Here is a 20,409-nt window from a genome sequence, read left to right as displayed (position 1 = left end):
AATTTATTGTCAAATTGGTTTCCATACAACACCCAGTGCTCATCCTGACAGGTGCCCTCCTCAATGCCCATCACCCACTTTCCCCTTTGGATTCTTTCCACCTGTTGGCTATTATGAATGGTGCTGCTGTGAACATTAAAGTTTTTGTTTGAATACCTATTTTCAGTCCTTTTGGATATATACTGAGGAGTGAAATTGCCAGGTGATATGGTTTAGAACTGTGTTTTAATTTTTTGAGGGATTGCCCAACTGTTTTTTCATAGCGGGTGTATCATTTTACATCGTCACCAGCAATGTATGAGAGTTCTAGTTTTTCTGCATTCTAATACTAGTCAAAAGCTTTTTTGAGTGTCTAGGGAATGGTCTGCTTGCTAAAATAAATACCCCACTTGGGTACATAATGGTATTTTTAGTTCTATCTGTTCTGTCCCAAGTTTTGTAGCTCTGTCCTCTCTTTATTTTTTTTTTTAATTTTTTTTTAACATTTATTTATTTTTGAGACAGAGAGACAGAGCATGAACGGGGGAGGGGCAGAGAGAGAGGGAGACACAGAATCGGAAGCAGGCTCCAGGCTCTGAGCCATCAGCCCAGAGCCTGACGCGGGGCTCGAACTCACGGACCGCAAGATCGTGACCTGAGCCGAAGTCGGACACCCAACCGACCATGCCACCCAGGCGCCCCTCTGTCCTCTCTTTAACTGTGTGCCCTTCTTTAGATGGTATTTCAATTTCTTCTGAGACACCATGTATTCCCCTACATATATTTGGGCTAGGCATGCATCCCTTGTAATTGCACCGTTGTAATTACTGTGTGCTTGTTATGCACTGAATAGAGGAGGCCATAGCTCATTTACTGTAGAATTGTCTGTATTAGTGTGGTGTCTGGCATACAGTAGCCTTTAATTAAAATGTATGATTATGGAAAAAATACTTTAGAACTAGGAAGAGATCTGAGGAAATCTTTAAAAGTTTTTTTCTATTGGAACTGGAAGAAAACTTCAGAGAACTGTTGGCATTATCTGTGGCATGTAAAGAAACTTGATACAATACAAATAGAAAGCTGCAGTAATAGAATATATACAGAAACAGTTGATCCTGGAGCAGTTAGGAGCAGAATTGCCCCTGTGGACATCAGCAATGTGGAAGATTAACTTGAAGATTTTAAATTTAGAGAAAATCCCAGAATTAAAAGAACAGGAGGTGTGACAGAATAGGTTACAAATCTAAGAGTTACAGAAACCAAAATAATTGGAATGGAAGCTCTTTTTAGACAATGGAAGAAAATTTAACTGCTATGAAAGAGGAAACAAGATTTAAAGCGTTCAGCATTTGAGACAGGCCTGGGGAAGTTTTAGTACCATGAATTAAAAAAAAAAAAAAATCTATAAGCATCCATAGCATACCCTTTCCCTGACCACAGTGAAGCAGTATCTATAGGGTTTGGGATGGAAGGTTTTTTCCATTTTTTAGAAGATATGAGCTACATACAAATTGTACACTCTAAACTCTCTGAGCCTAAAACCTGTTATTTTCCTTGTAGGTTGTTACCTTTGTAGTGATGACAAATTTATAGCTTAACAGAAAGTAAAGAAAAGCAGTTTCACACATAAATAGCAGGCTATAAAATATTCAATTGATGTTAAGTTGCCAAATAATAGATGCTCAATAGGTATTGGAAAATAAATCCTGGTCAGTTAGTTATTTTAATGTTTCAGACTCCCTGAATTTGTTAATATTAAGTGATTTTGAGAAAGCTTGTAACTCTCCATGCTGAGTGTTAATTCATTCATTCTGTTGAACTTGGAATTTTTGGCATTTAGGTTCACAAGGAAATATTCCAGTGATTCACATGTAAAAAATTGATTCTGGCCTTGTAACTTGTAGCACCTCTGTGCTGATCATGCTTTAAATGATTGCTCCGACTAGGAAAATGAGCACTAACCACATAATGTCTAATTTCCTAGCAGATATGTTGGTATAAGTTAGAAAAAGACATGAATATGTGCAGCAGTAACGGGGTTGGGCTGAATCACTGGGTCCCACTTAAAAATACATTTTGGGAAGTTGTTGAGAAGTTGTGTCATAGAATGAAATTTCTTTGGGACCTTTACAGTTTTAATAGTAAGGAAACTGACCAGATGTTTTAGTTACTTACACCAGGAAACCAAGCCTGTGGTGTCTGCCTAGGGACATTCACATCATCCTTTGAAGAATTTTAGGTTAGGTCAGCTCTAAGTTTTATAATCTTGGACCCTCAAAGTAAGCCTCATTTCTAGTACTTCGAAAAGAGTGTTTGGATAAAGTCTACGACCCTCCCCTCCCTTCCCCTGACACACATAACATACATACCTATAATCAGTTATGATTTTGGTAGCATTCACTTGTTCTGTGCCAGCTGAATGACATTTATGCAGAAAAGGACATGACCTTGGAGAATCTGCAAGATTTGAGACTTAAAAACTTCCCAATATTCCCCTGTAGTTTGATCAGAATCGAGGTGTAATATTTCATCTAATTATTGGACTGTTTTTTAAGAGTGAGTCAAATTTAAGGTTTTAAAATTTTCCAGTCACTAGTTGGCTACAAGTAGGAAAAATTCTTTTTGAGTTTCCTGATAATTTACCAAAACTAATAGTCTTACAGTCCAACTGTGGTTCCTTCTTGAATATAGTACTTAATTTTGGAGTGAGTGACCAGAGTCAAATTCTCCTAAGAGACCGTGATTGCCTGAAAGGCTAACATGGAGTGGAAACAAAGGGTCAGCAAGAGTTAAAAGCATTTTTACTTCTTGCTTGAAATGTGTGGAGTACACAAAACAATGGCCAGTATCCTGTTGATGGAAGAACTAAAGGAATGCTGCATTCTCAGCATTTGTCTTCATTTCCTGTAGAAGACAAACTGCAGTTTTTATTTGACATTCTGCTAGTTTCATGGCTAGTTTCAAGGGCTCAGTGAAGTGACTGGTGTCAGCATTTTTTTTTTTTTCCACTGTGATTGATATTAATGAAGGTAGAGGATGTTTAGGGGTTTTTAAAGGAAATTATGCTGAGTGGAATACTTGGGATAGGAAGTTAACCAAATCTTCAGGCACTTAACTTCAAAGTAACTACATTGAAAAAAATAACAGCGTTGAGTGATATCCGGGTATCAGCAGGTCTCTCTCAAATTGTTGACTTCTTAACTCTCTAGTGGTAACACTTACTAGTAAGTCTTTATCAAGATACAAGGTTCATTTACAGAAAAGGTAACTGAAATAGGACAATACATGGAGTACCTACAAAATAGACTCATCTGAAATATACTAGCTTGTATGTACTTCCTTTCCATTGTAACTCTTCAGATGAAACCAGGAGGAAGGATCTGGAAAGTGTAAAGCTAAGCACTAATTATGAGACGTGTTTTTAGTAATGCTGTCATAAACACAAGTTTTAATGTATTTTGATTTTCAGCTGATACAGCTGGTAAATGAGTTCTCTTCTGAGTTTACCAGTCATTCATTAGGAAGCAAACTCCCTGAGTATGCTTATAAAGAAGGCTGTTTGCAGTGAATGTTCCTATTGATCGATCAAATGTAACAACTGTTGGTTGAAATTAGTAGGCTCAAAGCAAGACGAATATTCCTTTAATTGTATGATGTTTGTAGGCACAAACAATTGTGATTGGTTGCTGTGTGATAGAGACTGTGCTAACAGAGTCTTCCTCTTTAGTCCAAGAATTGGGCATTGAAGAATAGGATGGGGGTGCCTGGGTGGCTCGGTTGGTTAAGCATCTGACTCTTGATTTTGGCTCAGGTCACAGTCTTGCAGTTTGTGGGATTGAGCCCCACATCAGGCACTCTGCTGTCAGTGCAGAGCCTCCTTGGGATTCTTTCCCCCTCTGCCTCTCCTTGCTTGCTCCCATGTGCACTCTCTCCTTCTCTCTTTCTCTCAAAAATAAACGTAAGAAAAGAAAGTGCATGGTTTTACCTGGTTGTATTGTCTTCTAGCATTTTCTGCCTTTTATAATAAATGCATATTATTGGATTGCATACAGCCATAGTCCATTCAGTCCCTTTAACACTATTTTCATAGTTTAATCACTAATGTATTCTAATAAGGTACTAACCATCGCTGGGTTCCTGATTCCTGCCATATATATAAAGGGTTTTCTAAGCTGTGTTTAGTAATGTGTTTTGAGTAAAGCAAATTGGCCTACCATAGGTTTGACTATGTAATGTTAGTAGGATGACATCAGAGCCATTCTGTTTTGAAAAAGTATATATCATGATGTCACAGTCCCGTAGTAGGTACTGTAAAATGGCAGAAATCCATAAAATAAATCCATGAAATAGGGAGTGCTTATGTGGCCTTGCACTGTTTTAAGTGCTTGATGTGTGCTAAATCACTTTAACCCTCCACGTAGCACCTAGGCATGCTTTGCTCAAGCATGAATGAACACTTTCTCTTTTCTGTTGCCATGTTTACAGTCAAATCAAGTATAGTTCCAGAATCAAGACAGGAAAAACAAAGCTTTTAAGTCATTAAAAACTGATGAGCCTTCAACATAGATTTCTGAATCTAATTCTGCTGAAGTTCAAAAAAAAAAATTTTTTTTTTTTTAGGGGTGCCTGGGTGGCTCAGTTGGTTAAGCATCCCAACTCTTGCTCTTGGTTCAGGTCATGATCTCAAGGTTCTTGAGATCACGCCCTGTGTTGGGCTTTGTGCTGATTGCAGGGAGCCTGCCTGGGATTCTGGCTCTCCCTCACTCTCTGTGCCTGCCCATGTTGTCTCTTTCTCAAAATAAATAAAAATAAAAAATTTTTTATCATATCTCTGATTTTAATACAATCTTTTCCACACTTATTTTTTAGAGATTCATCATACAGTTGTGTATCTTTCTCCAAAAGCGTTATGATATTGATGAATATCTTAGAAATTGAGGCAGTGGCAGTTTATCAAGCATAGAGACAGGCCTCTCTTTTCTCCTGTTTTTCGAAGAAATTACATCTTATTATATCTGCACATTCTTAATCCTTTGTAACCCTGGGCCTTTGCTGTTTGAAAGTGTAGTGATTTCTTGAGGGGAAAGAGCACCTAGATTGAGGAGTTCTTCCCTTGGGTTCTCACTTCTGCTAGTATTGAACTTTGCAGATTTTTTTCTCTCAAGCCTCCTGCAAGCTATCTGGACTTTAAAACTTGAAGGTTCTACTTTTTCCTCCGTCTTTTTGTCTTGTTTGAAATTCTTGTATAACTTTACCAATTGTCCTTCCTATTTTGCCAGAGTTTAATTTTAAGTTACCTTTTTCTCCTTGTTGGACTCTCAGGAAAAACGTCTGAAAACATTGCCCTTCATTAGACTGTGCAACGATGGAAATGTATATTTTGTGCCTTCCAATAGTAGTCACATGTGGCTGTTGAGTACTCGAAATGTGCGTAGTGTGACTGGAGAAGTGAATATTAAATTCTGTATACTTAAAATTGAGTAGTTGCACGTGACCAGTCGTTTCAGTCTTGGACAGTGCGACAAATCTTCGTTCTGATTGGACAACTCCTTTAGAGTATAACTAACTTGAATTACATCATTCTTTGGTTTGATTTTCATCTTTACCTTTTGAAAGTTGTATTGTTCCTTCCTGCCCTACAGGTAAATTGCCTAATAAAAATCTGATCCTTATACATTTAGTTTTCAATTTCTGTAACCTTGTAAGAGAATAGAAATTAATCCCTTTTTAAAAACTTGAAAAAAATAGGAAGCTTTCATATAAGAACTGGGGAGAGGCATATACCCAGTCATCTAGATTTTTAATATTTTGCTATATGTGTTTCTTTTGTTTTAAACATTTTAAAGAGATTCAAGCCATCATGACCTTTCCTAAATACTTCAGTATACGTCTTTAGAAAATAAGAAAAAATTTTTTAAATTTATTTTGAGAGAAAGTGCAAGGGAGAGAGAGAATCCCGAGCAGATTTTGTACTGTCAGTGTAGAGCCTTACACAGGGCTGTGTTCCTCAAACCTTGAGATCATGACCTGAGTGAAAATCATGAGTTGCACACTCAACAAATTGAGCCATCCAGGCGCCCTTATTTATTTTTTTAAGTTCATTTTTTTGAGAGAAAGAGAGAGGGGCAGGGGGAGAACACTAGTGGGAGGTGGTAGGCAGAGAAGGAAAGAGAGAATCCCAAGCAGGCTCTGTGTTGTCAGCCCAGAGCCAAACTGGAACTCTGTATTTTAAAACATAGATATTTCTGAAAAAGTATACATCATTTGTTTTGTTAATGTTCCTCAATTTTGATTCCTCAAAAATGGGTCCTTGTGATTAGTCCATGTTATGTACTTTCAGCAAGAATACCACAGAAGTAATGTGTTCTTTGTACTTCATCATATCAGGAAACATACTGTTGATTTGACCCATTGCTGGTGGTATTAACTTTGTTTGATGAAGGTTGTGTCTGACAGGTTTCTTCACTCTGAATCTCTTTTCCCCAAGTGTCTTAGGAAATACCGTGAAACTATGTAAATATGTCATTCCTCAAAATTTCATCCATTAATTTTAGTATCCATTGATGAGTCTTCTCTAAATCAGTTATTGTGATACTTGCAAAAGAGTGACTGTTTAAAAATTCTATTGATTGGTCTTTCGCCACTTTTTGAGAATTTTTTTTTTAACATTTATTTATTATTGAGAGACAGAGACAGAGCATGAGCATGGGAGGGACAGAGAGAGGAGGAGACACCGAATCTGAAGCAGGCTCCAGGCTCTGAGCTGTTAGCACAGAGTCCAGTGTGAGGCTCAAACTCACAAACTGCGAGATCATCGCCTGAGCTGAAGCCAGATGCTTAACGGACTGAGCCACCCAGGCGCCCTGGTCTTTCACCGTTTTTAAGTTTGCTTTCTTTATAAGGAACAGTTTTTCTTTTTTTTTTTTTTTTTTTAATTTTTTTTTTTTATGTTTATTATTGAGAGACAGAGAGAGACAGAGCATGAGCAGGGGAGGGGCCAAGAGACCGAGAGACACAGAATCTGAAGCAGGCTCCAGGCTCTGAGCTGTCAGCACAGAGCCCAACGCGGGGCTTGAACACACAAACCGCGAGATCATGACCTGAGCCGAAGTCGGACACTTAACCAACTGAGCCACACAGGTGCCCCTATAAGGAACAGTTTTTCATTTTTTGTTAATTATTATTTTTTTATTTATACTAGTGTGGACTCCTGATTTCATGAACCTCTTTTAATTTATAATTGTCCTGAAAAGTAATTAATAGTATACATATTATAAAAGAAATGCTATCTTTCTGTAAGATCATTCTTGCCTCTATAACATTAGTTAGACATTGAAGAGCAAAGATGGAAGAGGCTTTTACTCTTTAAGAAAGTTCTTTTATTTGAAGAACTTAAATTTAGTTGGATGAATTGACTTGGAATTATGTGGCATGGGCTGATTAGGAAACAATTGGGAAACTCTGGTTTTGGAAAGGTGTAGTATAGAGGTGCGTGTGTGTCTTTTAACCAGGTGGCCTAAGCTTTTCTGCACATTGAAGAGTGAAATTCTATGGTTGCTTTACATTTTAACTTCTGGTTGTTTATTTTTTTTTTTTAGTATTGAGCTCTTTAGGCTAAAGAGAATTTTTGATGGTACTGACCTTATGCCATCTGTTTGCGTTAGCTTTCCCAACTTGCTCCCTCAGCAAAGGTGGTAGAGCATATTTGCCAAGTTTGTTAGAAAGCTTTAGCAGTGTTCCATGGTGCACCTAAAAAAAGGAATTAAAATAAAATAGGGTTACTTACCTTGAAAATGTTACATGGTTCCATGTTACATGGTTTTGAAGATTTTGGTTTCTACCTAACTTTAGGCAAATTAAAGAACAGAATTGAAAGTTTGTTGAGTGTAATTTCCTATTCTTTAAAAAGGAAAAAAATGGCATCTCACAGTGTCTGAGTAAGTTTAGCACCCAGAGACCATTAATCTATTATCAGTAGTCAAAAGATATTCACACCCAGAGTTACATCCAACCTGTAGGACAGCTGAATTAAGTAGATAAATGCAAATACAAGAAAAGCTAATCTTGAGCCTAAGTACTCTTGAGTTGTGTGTTCTAAAAGTATCTATTGAGCCTTTACTGTGTGTCAGACATTGTTCTAAGTGCTCTACATTAAACACAATTCTGGGAGGTACTGTTATCTCAGATGTTCCAGAGGAGGAAACAGGTACACAGGTAACTGATTAGCCCATGATCATTGAAGTGACAAAACTGGCACTAAAATCCGGACGTTTTGTCCTTATGAAGAATCTACAGAACGAACTAATTTTGAATGGCACTTGTACTTTATAATCAGTGTTATATATTTTTATAGTAATTGTCTAGTTGAGTGAAGAACCTTCTGTGTTCTCTAGATAATAGGGGGTCTGAAATACTATCTGTATGCCTCACTACAAAAACTAGAAATGTAGTGTCCCCAGCCCCCCACCCCCCACACCCCCCACCACCCCCAGGCATGTTAATCCAAATTGGGGTGAGAGGGAGAGGAGAGGGAAGAAGAAACATTTTTGTATCATTTCTAAAATGTAACTCCAGGATTCTCCAGAGTTTTGGTTTGGCTGATTAACAATACATTGACTTAACTTTTTGGAAAGTAATCTAGGCTTAAGTGTCAGGCCCTACAATATGCATTTATGGACCAGTGCCCAGAATGTAGTGTGGAAACCAAACGAATTGCAACATTTGAGTTGGTTTTCAGAGAAGTTGATAATTTGTATGGTTTTGTGCATGTGCAATTAGTCTTTTGTTTTTCTTTGTTTAAAGGAAGGATGGAAATCTATACTTTCATATACATAGGTTGTCTCTAAGATGGAAAAGCATCTCTAATTGCTGGGGGGAGAGAGGTATTACTGGAAGCATAGGTGGGTCACTTCTCAGTATACCCTTTTGTACTGTTTGAATACTTTGCCATATGCATATAACTATTAAAAAAAAATAAGTAACCCCTTTTCTTGGACCTAAGTTTATTGATTCCATATTTTTAATTAAAAAATTTTTTTAAGTTTATTTAGAGAGAATGAGTGAGAGTGGGGGAGGGGGAGAGAGAGAATCCCAAGCAGGTTCTGTGCTGTCAGCGTGGAGCCCGACAGGGGGCTCCATCTCACCAACCTGAGCAGAAATCAAGAGTCAGACCCTTAACCGATTGAGCTACTGCCCCAACTCCATATTCTTTTTAATTTATAATAAAAAGTATAAGTTTTTTGAAGTTAAAAAAATTCTTACTAGAAATTTCCAAGCATATGTCAAACAATATCCCCATTTTCAATAGTAGCAACATTTTGTCAATTGAGAATATAAAAAAAGGTAGCCAGAATTTGGATATTATTATGTATTCTCTGAAAATTGCTGCAAGTTTGGAGACTCATATGCCCTCTGAGTTTATTAGTGGTTTGTTGCACAGTTTCTGTGGTAGATTGCTCAGATACCATGAGACCTTTATAATTGACTAAGAATTTTGTTTGGCTTCTGGTGTTTTGAAAATAAAACCTTTTTTGAGGGGTGTGGAGCCTGCTTGGGATTCTCTTTCTCTACCTCTCCCCCACTTGCTTGCAGGTGCTCTTTCTCTCTCTCTCTCTCTCTCTCTCTCTCTCTAAAAAATAAAAACTTTTTAAAAAACATTATTGCTTTTTTTTTTTTTAAGTTTATTTATTTTTGAGAGAGAGAGAGACCGAGCACACAAGTGGAGGGGAGGGGCTGAGAGAGAGGAGACACAGAAAATCCCACGCAGGCTCTGCACTGCCAGCACAGAGCCCCATGCGGGGCTCAAACGCAAGAACCGTGAGATCATGGCCTGAGCCAAAACCAAGGATTGTATGCTTAGAAGAACTGAGCCACCCAGGTGCACCCCCATTGTTGCATTTTAAAAGTTTAATCTATATAGATATTAGTAGACATAGTTGTCTAGTATAACCCTTTTATTTTTTTATTTACTTACATATATATTTTTAATTTACATCCAAGTTAGCATGTAGTGCAATACTGATTTCAGTAGAACCCAGTGATTCACTGTTAATGATGGTGACTTGCCCTATTACTGTGTGTTTTGGGATCTTTCCCTTTTGAATATGTCATGGGAAAATATGGGAAGAATTGGTGAGTATTCTGAGCACTCTCACTGAAAAAGGATCACTAGTAAGGAAAAAAATCTTACTGATCTTATTTGAAGAAGTAGAGTCAAATGTAACTTTCTCTGAACTGATAGGAGTATGTCACTTGAAGTTCTGTCACTTAACTGGGAGAGACTTTGTAGGAAGGAGCAGTTTCCTATGTAGTTGTATAAATGGGCATTGATTATGTATGCTTTTTAAAATGTTTAAACATGTGGAATTGGTGAGAGCTTGACACTTGCCTTTTGTTTAACTTCGTTTTTTAAATAAAGCATGGCTATTTCATATGGAGTATTTTGAATAGCACTAGGACATTCTTGGTAGAAAAGATAAAAAATATATATGCATAGCTTTCTTGGTAGAATGTGTAAATGAAGAATGAGAAAAAAATATATGAGGATTACATAGATTGCAAGGAGTGCAAGAACCCCATCCATTTGTAACCAAATCTGCTTTTTCTTCAAATAAAACAACCCTGAGGTTGGAGGTCAGTGCCTACTGTTGACAACATGCTTTTCTGACTACGTTTATTCGGGGACCTAGCTGGGAAGTAAGAAACACAGATTTCTTGACTTTCTTTTTTCCTTCCTTTACTGTCTTTCCTAATAGTTTTCTTTTCTTATAGTTGTCTTGCACCTGCCTCTGAAGAGTAATTTGAGATTCAGTTAGTTACTATTTGACCCACACTATTAGTTTTTACTCTTTCTCAACATTCGAGGACTTAAGCTGTGACAATTGAAGCTCAAAATTGTCTTATGTGAATGCTTGCTATAGTGACTTAGAAACCTAGAATTCTTCTTTTACAGAATAGTTTAGAAGATAACATGTTGCTCTTACACATATAGTTCTGGGTGGTCTGTAAGCCATTAGAATTTTTTCTCCACAATTACTAGAAAGGTTACAATGGAGGGGCGCCTGGGTAGCTCAGTTGGTTAAGTGTCCAACTTCGTGGATACTTCTACAATGAAGATTAATTTATTTACTATTACATATGAGCCAGTATGTTTTGATGTCAAATATTCACTATTAACAGGTTAAAATTCCCCTACAGGGCTGCCTGGGTGGCTCAGTCAGTTAAGCATTTGACTCTTGATTTCAGCTCAGGTCGTGATCTCATGGCTCATAAGATGGATCCCCACATGACAGTGTGGAGCCTGCTTGGGATTTTCTTTCTCCCTCTCTCTCTGCCCCTACTCTGCTCTCGCTTTCTCTCCCTCCCTCTGTCTCTTTCTCTCTCTCTCTCAAAAATAAATAAATAAAAAGAAAATTACATAAGTCTGAGGACCCATCCACTCAGAAAAATAGATGTCTATATCTTTGAAACTAGTGGACAACTTGTTTTGTATAAGGCCTTCTGAAGCCCACCAACAATCCCTTCGTATGTGGTTGGGGTCCTCATTTATCTTCCTTCATTAGTTCTGGACCTAAAAGTTACTACAAAAGTTAAAGTCATGAAGAAATGAAAGTTAATAATTCCTAAGATTTTATTTTAACCAAATTTGTTACAAATTATTTATCAGCTTGTATACTTGCCTTGCATTGCAGCATATACTTGAATTTGTAAAGGTAGTTAATCTTCTACTTTATTATCATGTTTGTATTAATAGACTATTGCTTGACTCCTTGCCCTGGTATTCAGTAACTAAGTTATTGTAACTACACTTTGTAACTGGTTGTGCTTGCAGTCGTTGAAGTGAAAATAAAATGTAGTCTCTTAATCTTATGTTTTATTTTATTCAGAAGCCGGCCTAGTTATTATTAAGTGTGATTAGCAGAATTTGACAAAAGAATTTAGATAAAATACAGTTAACTTGGCTCAGGCCAGTCCATAAGAGAGTAGTGACAATGGTGGTCTCTGGGGAGGAAAATTGGCTATCTGGGCGGTCACGGGCAGAAGGAAGACGTGTGTGTGTGTGCGGGCTTTTTAATTTTGCTTTGGATTTTGTTCCATGTGAATTTATTATCCGTTGGAAAAAAGGAAAAAAAATGGTCAAGGCTAATGAAACCTTCAGTAACTTTTTAGCGGGACTTAATCTGTTAGACTACATTTAGGCACCAGAATATTAATGACCCACTCTGGTAGAGACCTTCTAGCAAGTGCCTTTTTCTCACACACTTACGTGGTTTTCAAAAACCTACCATCTTTAGATTCTCTATATTTATTTAGCAAATACTTTAATATCTTCTTAATATACAAAGCAAATCTGATTCCATTATTTTCCTTGTTAAAACCCGTAAGTAGCTTCCTTTGCCTTTGGAGACATTCAGGATTCTTACTGGGATACATTCAGTTTATCAGTTTTAATTCTTTGCTCCGCAAGCCTTTCATAGTCATATATCTGGACCTTAGTATTTGTTCTTCTGTTGAGCATTCTCTTTTCTACCTTCCTTCCTTGGACACATTCCCTTAGCTGTGGGCCGCCTTTAACCAGGTCCCTCTTACATATCTTTGTTTTGGCGCTTTTGGCAAAGCATTGCCAGTTGTTTACGTGTCTGCTTTTGTTAGTTCCTTTACATAAGAACTCTGAAGTTTTAAATCTCTTTTTATGCTGAAGTTAATTTTCAGATTCCTAAAGTCCAGTACTTGTGAGCAAATGACTGCTGAATATTGAAGGGGGTAAGGGAGGACAGACCTTAAACCAAAAAAGGTCAATGACCTCAAATCCCCTGAACCCTGAACAAATCCCCTGAACAAAAGGTAGCTGTTTCCTTTACCTTTTTATGTATTTGTTCTGCCTCTTAGTTATAACCACAAAGTTAACATATCTCTAGTTATAACTACAAGGTTATAATAAAATAGTTGAATGCTGTATTTGTTGGAAGAACTGAAGGTCCATCAATAGCCTCATTTGAATGAATAACGGAGTTGTTACTGTTGACCTTGAAGGTTAAATGAGGTAATGACAATACGTGAATATCAAGTCTTTCTGATTCACTTTGTAACATGACTTATTATGTTTTTGATTTTTTTCCCCAGCTCCAGAATCTGGGTATAAACCCAGCAAATATTGGCTTCAGTACCCTAACTATGGAGTCAGACAAATTCATCTGCATTAGAGAGAAAGTAGGAGAGCAGGCCCAGGTGGTAATCATTGATATGAATGACCCAAGTAATCCAATTCGAAGACCAATTTCAGCAGACAGCGCCATCATGAATCCAGCAAGCAAAGTAATTGCACTGAAAGGTATAAAAGATTGTGGGGTGGTTTTCTTTCCTTTTTTTCCTTCCCTATGTATAACTTATTCAAATACAATAAAAGGATCTACCTTCTTTTGTATATTAAATTTGGTTAAATCTGCAAACTTGAAGCTATTACTAAATTTGATTTTAACTACTTTCATGACTTGGTATGTTTCTGTGAGATGTCTTTCTATTCAGCATAGATCTATTTGGAAAAATTTTGAGTTTTAGATTTAATGAATTTAAATTTTGTACCTCCAGTGTGATAAGACTGTGCTAAGTACATAAATCCATCTACAGAAGACAAATTAGTGATTCATATCCTGAAATAAAATATGCTTTAATATTAGCACTTAAACATTGCAAGATTTTGTTACGAAGATAAACTTAACATTTATGTTGTGCCTTTTTTTATACTTCAGGTGTGTGTTTCATTTAGATTGTCAAGTTCTAAAAATGTCTTGAATTGGGTGCCTGGCTGGCTCAGTCAGTAGAACATGTCAACTGTTGATCTCAGGGTCATAAGTGTAAGCCTCACATTGAGTGTGAAGCCTACTTTTTAAGAAAAATGTTTTGCATTTACACTGATTATTAGAAGTATATGTATATGTAGATGGGTATTAAAGCTTTGGAATCAGGGGTATTAGAGTTTATTCAAAGTAACTTTTTAGTGTCACACAGTACAGAACTGTACAACCTATCAGTCCAAGCAGTTCAAAGAACCTCATACTGTCTGGGAGACTATCTTAATTTTTTTCCTTTGAACTATAGAATGAGAATGTAATTGACCCCCCTTTTTTTAATTAAAAAATGCTTATTATTTTATTTTAATATTTGAGAGAGAACATGAGAGGGCAGGGATGGGCAGAAAGCAAGGGAGAAAGATAATCCCAAGCAGGCTCTGCACTGACAGCAAGTTCGTGAGTTTGAGTCCCGTGTTGGGCTCAAACTCATGAGCTGGGAGATTGTGACCTGAGCTGAGATCCAGAGTCAGACGCTTAACTGACTGAACCACGTAGGTGCCCCAAATGTGTGTTTATTTTTGAGAGAGAGAGAAAGAGAAAGAAAGAGAAAGTGGGGCAGAGAGAGAGGGAAACAGAGGATCCAAAGCAGGCTCCTCGCTGTCAGCATAGAGCTTGATGTGGGTCTCGAGCTCACGAACTGTGAGATCATGACCTGAGCTGAAGTTGGATGCTAACAGACTGAGCCACCCTGGTGTCCCAGCCCTTTCAAACAGTAGTTTATGAGAAGGCTAAGTGACAAGCTGGCTGACTCTAAAGGCATTTAACTGTCTATACTTTGCTTTATTGTTTTTCTTCTTGGTAGTAGGAGGAGGCTTTAGGTTCCTAGTAATTTCTTGATAAATTTGTTAGGTGAGTTGTTAAAGGTGCTGAAGTGTTTAAACAGATTTTCTTCACATTATTTAAACTTTGTATTTAGTAGTAATACTGGTTAGGGATTAAATGCAGGGTTGGGGGCAAGCATATTCAAATAACTGCATCACCATTAACATATCCAAGATAGGAGTTGTTGATCTCATCTTAAGGAAAGGTCCCAGCTTTCACTTAGGGACGCATGTTTTATAGCCGCAAGCTATAAAACAATTGCTTCTGTTAAACAGTACACATATTATACTTTAAGGTATTAAGCTCCCTTCAGCCTCCTTAAAGAATTTAGATTCAACTGCTTAGCACCTCTCACCCCTCTCTATTAAAAGGCCATCGTTTTAATTTTCTCACAGTTCTTTTCTATTTTTAATGTTATTGTTATCTTATCACATTTCTTAATGCTTTCTTATGTGTGCAGATGGTGAGTTATCTTAAATTAGATTGTATTAGTTATTGTCCTGTTATATAAAAAGAATAAATTGGAAAGATTTTCAGAGCATTGTAATAGCATTATAGATTTGTGCCTATATGTCTACACTACAGAGTTAAGCTGTTAACCCTCACCCTCTTCCCCCAAATCACCCTACATATATTTACTCCAACCCCTCTTGTGTTAAAAAAACAAAACAAAACAATAAAAGTCTGATTAGGGATTGGGAAAGGCAGCAGAGGAAAATAAGTCATTCCCCAATACTGCTTCCCTCTGAAGGGAAATCCTTGGCTTCTTTTTATAAACAGGACTATAACTAACAATTGTTCAAGTCTGGTTGTGGTTTACATATTGTGTGGGATGGGAATAGCATTCTTTGTTTTATGAAAGAAGTTTTTACAGATGTGGTAAGAAGGGTCATGGTACAAAGCTATATGTTTTGTGTCCCATCCCATCACCCCTCCCTTGCTACTACCTTATAATTTTTGTTCTTCAAGAGCCAGATTCTCTGTGGCTCAGGAATGGAGTTTTCCTTAGTCTCTAAGGGCTAATCTGGGTTAGCCTAGTGATAGTTGTGGGCTTTGACCTCTATTAATTTAGACCTAATCACTTTTTCAGACTTATAGATTTCAAATTAGAAATATAAGCCCTTGCATCTGACTCAGTGAACTCTTAACACTCAAGGCAAATGTCATCCTTTTACCATTGTATTAAATGGATAAAGCTTGAATTTTGTTCTTATCTCCAGTATATTAACAGCATCTGAAACTGCCCTCCTTTGTTTCCTCCTCCTTTTTCTCTGGCACCTCCACCTTTCCCTGTGTATCTTAAACCAGTTTTAGCATGGACTTCTTTTATGTGCTGGTAGTGTAAGACTGAGTTGAGGTTGATCCTCCTTCAAAAAGCAGTTTCCACAAGATTTTATTGGATGGGGGATGACTGCCTCTTAAAAAGTAGACATTTTCCCCCATGTGTTTGTATCAGATTTGCTTTGTTCTGTGTACCTGCAACTAACTTAATTTATGCATAAAGTAAACCTTCTTCATTAAAGCCTGAAGGCTACAATCTTGTTTTCCATGATTATTAAGTGAGCTATTCTTTAGACTCATTTTCAGTTGGGATTTAGAAATGTATAGCAGTCATCTATCTATTTAAAATGTCTGTTAGAGATAATAAAGTTTTTGCTTCAGCTGTAGATATAGATTGTGGATTTAGTCTTAGCTATCTCTACAAAGGTTGCTGCTCTAGTAGTGTCACTTGTGTAGTTGGTTATTAGTCTCCTAACAGAACCATTTTGTTTGAAAGTTACAAATCACTAGTCTAGGTATATAATAATTTATCCTGCACTTTGTTTTCTTAATGACTCACAATTCTTAATTTTGTTTTTAGCTGGGAAAACTCTTCAGATATTTAACATTGAAATGAAAAGTAAAATGAAGGCCCATACCATGACTGATGATGTCACTTTCTGGAAATGGATCTCTTTGAATACGGTTGCTCTTGTTACGGATAATGCAGTTTATCATTGGAGTATGGAAGGAGAGTCTCAGCCAGTGAAAATGTTTGATCGCCATTCTAGCCTTGCAGGGTGCCAGATTATCAATTATCGTACAGATGCAAAGCAAAAGTGGTTACTTCTGACTGGCATATCTGCACAGGTAACATTTTTCTAGATGTTTGATAAAAGGTATAGAGAATGAATGTTCTCAGAATGCAGTTTATTTTGAAATTAGGTTGTCTATGCTTGGTCCCGGTGAATGAGACTTATTTGGAAAGACTTTCTTTTTTAAGAAATAAAGGTTGCTAGCTTAATGGCTTTATGCTGACAATACATTTTCAGAGTACTCTTACCAGGTGATTTTAGGTTTAGGTTTTACTTGCAGTTTGAGCGGATATTGAGTTCCTGTGTGAATGATTTGGTACTTATTATGGCCATTTATTGCAGAATGAGTTTTCTAATATATATTCTTTAAGATAGTGTAAAGAGATGGTTGTATATGAAGCACATTTTAAGTATTCATATTGTTTTAATGTAATGTTGGAGCCAAATTTTAAATGAAGAGGTATCAAATCTACATTGAGAGACTACATTATAAAGAATTATAAATCCTGCCAAAAGTGATATAAAACATTCTAATTATTTTACCTCTTGATGAATCTGGGAGTTATTGATTCATTGGGTCTCCAAACTTTATTCTCTTTGATCCTTTGTAGCAAAATCGTGTGGTGGGAGCTATGCAGTTATATTCTGTAGATAGGAAAGTATCTCAGCCCATTGAAGGACACGCGGCTAGTTTTGCGCAGTTTAAGATGGAAGGAAATGCAGAAGAATCAACGTTATTTTGTTTTGCAGTACGGGGTCAAGCTGGAGGGAAGGTAAGTTTTGGCTTTGGAAGTTGTTAGTGAGCACTGATCTTTGTCTCTCTACTAATTAGTCCTTTAATTTCAAAATAGTCTTACCCTTCATTGTTAATTTTTAATTTTTTTTCTTTAATGGACTGTGCATGAATTTTTAAAAAAAATTTTAAAAATGTTTTATTTGAGAGAGAGAGAGAGAGAGAGAGAGAGAGAATGAGTGGGGGAGGGGCAGAGAGAAAGGGGGACGAATGATCCCAAGAGGGCTCTGCACTGACAGCAGAGAGCCTGATGCAGGGTTCACATTCACAAACCATAAGATCTAGACCTGAGCTGAACTCGGAGGCTTAACCTACTGAGACAACCAGGTGCCCCAAAGTTGTTTTGATGTTGTTGTTGTTTTTTAAGTTTACTTACTTTGAGAGAGACCAAGAGAGTGTGAGCAGGGAAAGGGCAGAGAAAGAAGGAGAATCTCAAGCAGGCTCCACGCCGTCAGCACAGAGCCCGTTCAGGGCTCGAACTCACATACTGTGAGATTATGACCTGAGCTGAAATCAGGAGTCGGATGCTTAATCTGCTGTGCCACCCAAGCACCCCGTTAATTTGTTTGTACTATTCAGATTTATGGTGACTTAGTTTGTTTAAATTCTGCTTCTAGTGATACATATCTAAAATGAATTAGTGTTTTCTTGTGATACTTGTCTAAAATGAGTAATGTTGTTTAACAACTTTTTTATATCAGCTCTTTAAGGGGCGCCTGGGTGGCTCAGTCAGTTAAGCATCCAACTTTAGCTCAGGTCATGATCTCATGGTCGGTGCGTTCGAGCCCCGCGTCAGGCTCTGTGCTGACAGCTCAGGGCCTGGAGCCTGTTTCAGATTCTGTGTTTCCCTCTCTCTCTGCCCCTCCCCTGCTCATGCTCTGTCTCTCTGTCTCAAAAATAAATAAAAACATTAAAAAAAAATTTATATTGGCTCTTTAACACTATTTTTATTGCCTTTACCAAAGGCCTTTGTTTTTAAACTTTACTGCGTGTAAGAGTGATTAGGGTTGCTGCAATGTACATTTGTTTGCCTTACATATGGAGAGTCTGGTCCAGGGGTACCTGTGTGGCTTAGTTGGTTAAGCGACTGACTGTTGACTTAGGTCATGATCTCATGGTTCAGTTTGTGAGATCCAGCCCTATGTCAGGCTCTGTAATGATAGTGTGGAGCCTGCTTAGGATTCTCTTTTTCTCCCTCTCTCTGCCCCTGCCCTGCTTACACTCTCCCACTTAAGCTCTCAAAATAAATTTTTAAAAAAATAAAAACATAATCTCATTCAGTAAGTGGAGCTCATAATCTACAATTTAAATGCCATAGGTGTCTAGATGGGTATGGACTACAATTTGAGTATTATCGTCCTAAGTCAGCTTCTCAACCCTGGTTGTACGTTGGAATCACCTAGACAAATTGAAGTACTATATATTGGGATTCTTAGTTACAGACAACAGAAAGAAGGCCTGGTTGGTTAGAGTATAAAAAGTTTAGTGAAAAGATAATGGATTATTTACATTTAGCTAGGAAGCTTTAAACCCAAGCTTGGAAAAAATGAGGAATAAAGGAGAATGGGCAGTAGTCATGGTCCCAGCCTAAAGCCCTGCCATAAAACTTTGGGGACTCAGCTACTGCTATGACTGCACTTCTGGATGCCACAGTTAGTACTGCTGGCTGTAGAAACTCATAAGATCGAGATTGCTTGAAATCTATAGTCTCTTAGCAGAGAGGGAACATACGCGCAGAGAGTTAAAATTCTGCCTAAAATTTCAGAGTAAGAATCCTTGAAGTGAGGAATGATCCAACCATCCTTTCAATATGACAAGGATAGAAAACATTGGTATTTATGTCTCAATTGGTACAATTTAACAAAAAGACACATAAGTTTTAGAAATCCGATCTTATCCTTAAGACATAAGGCTGAGACTTTTTTTTGAAAAGTCCAAAAACTTTGTCATTTTTCTAGTATCTGAAAACCTGTGCCTGAGCCTATAGTCTGCCATGGCTTTTGGAGGGCAGCTATATTCTATACCAAAGTCTGCCATGGCTTTTGAAGGAAGACCCAGTTCTTTTCAGTATCGGTAGTTATCCTAATTAAGGATGAGACCCTACAAGTTTCATATGGTATATATCTTGGAAACCATATTGTTTTCTTGTTTGAGTCCGTTCTTGACATGACTAAGCTAAATATATAATACTCTTTTACTGAGATTATTTACTTTCTTTTGCCTGGCTGATGTACAGCATCAGATATTTTAAACCAAAATATTCTCATCCATGAAGTATATGTGATTAGAGAGACAGTTTAGGTGTATATTTTCCATCTGTGTTAGAGTAGATGTATAGGCAGGGAAGGATTTAACAATTTAAGTTAGAGTTCTATTTGGAAATACTAAATTATCATTGAAAACCATGAGAAGGTGCCTTTGATGGTAATATATTACCATTCTGTGTCCTTAATACAAGGTAGATTGAGGTATGATCCCTCTAACTATTCATTTAACTTTTTAAAGTTTTTATCTTGAAATAATACAAGGACAGCACAGAGAGATGCCTATGTTCTTTACCTAGTTTTTGGTTACATCTTACAGAGCTATATAGTACAGTAGAAAAACTAGAAACAGATGTTAGTACAATTGTGTTATTCTGTGTCATTTAATAGGAGTAGATTCATGATACATACTATCTTCCCTCCTGCAACCCCTTTTTAGTCACACCCACTTGCTCCCTTCTCCCCCCACATCTGTAACTCCTGACAACTACTAATTTACTCTCTGTTTGTATAATATGTCACTTCAAGAATGCTATATAAGTAGAATTGTATAGCTTGTGACCTTTTGAGATTAGCACTTTTTTTTTTTCACTTGGCATAATGTCCATGAGACTTTTTTTTTTTTT

At 37.2% G+C, this 20,409-nt stretch overlaps 1 protein-coding gene across 2 annotated transcripts in view; it reads left to right on the top strand.

Moving 5' to 3' along the window:
* CLTC (clathrin heavy chain) overlaps positions 1 to 20,409 on the top strand; it is a 64,685-nt gene that overhangs the window by 10,193 nt on the left and 34,083 nt on the right. For both annotated transcript variants that reach the window (XM_027034262.2, XM_027034260.2), the window contains exons 2-4: positions 13,102 to 13,309; positions 16,513 to 16,781; positions 17,338 to 17,499. In XM_027034262.2, the coding sequence (XP_026890063.1) occupies positions 13,102 to 13,309; positions 16,513 to 16,781; positions 17,338 to 17,499 (639 nt within the window). The remainder of the gene's footprint in view (positions 1 to 13,101; positions 13,310 to 16,512; positions 16,782 to 17,337; positions 17,500 to 20,409) is intronic.

The sequence above is a fragment of the Acinonyx jubatus genome, chromosome E1 (assembly GCF_027475565.1).
Source record: "Acinonyx jubatus isolate Ajub_Pintada_27869175 chromosome E1, VMU_Ajub_asm_v1.0, whole genome shotgun sequence".
NCBI classification, from domain to species: domain Eukaryota; kingdom Metazoa; phylum Chordata; class Mammalia; order Carnivora; family Felidae; genus Acinonyx; species Acinonyx jubatus.
This window is presented reverse-complemented; position numbering and strand designations above follow the sequence as displayed.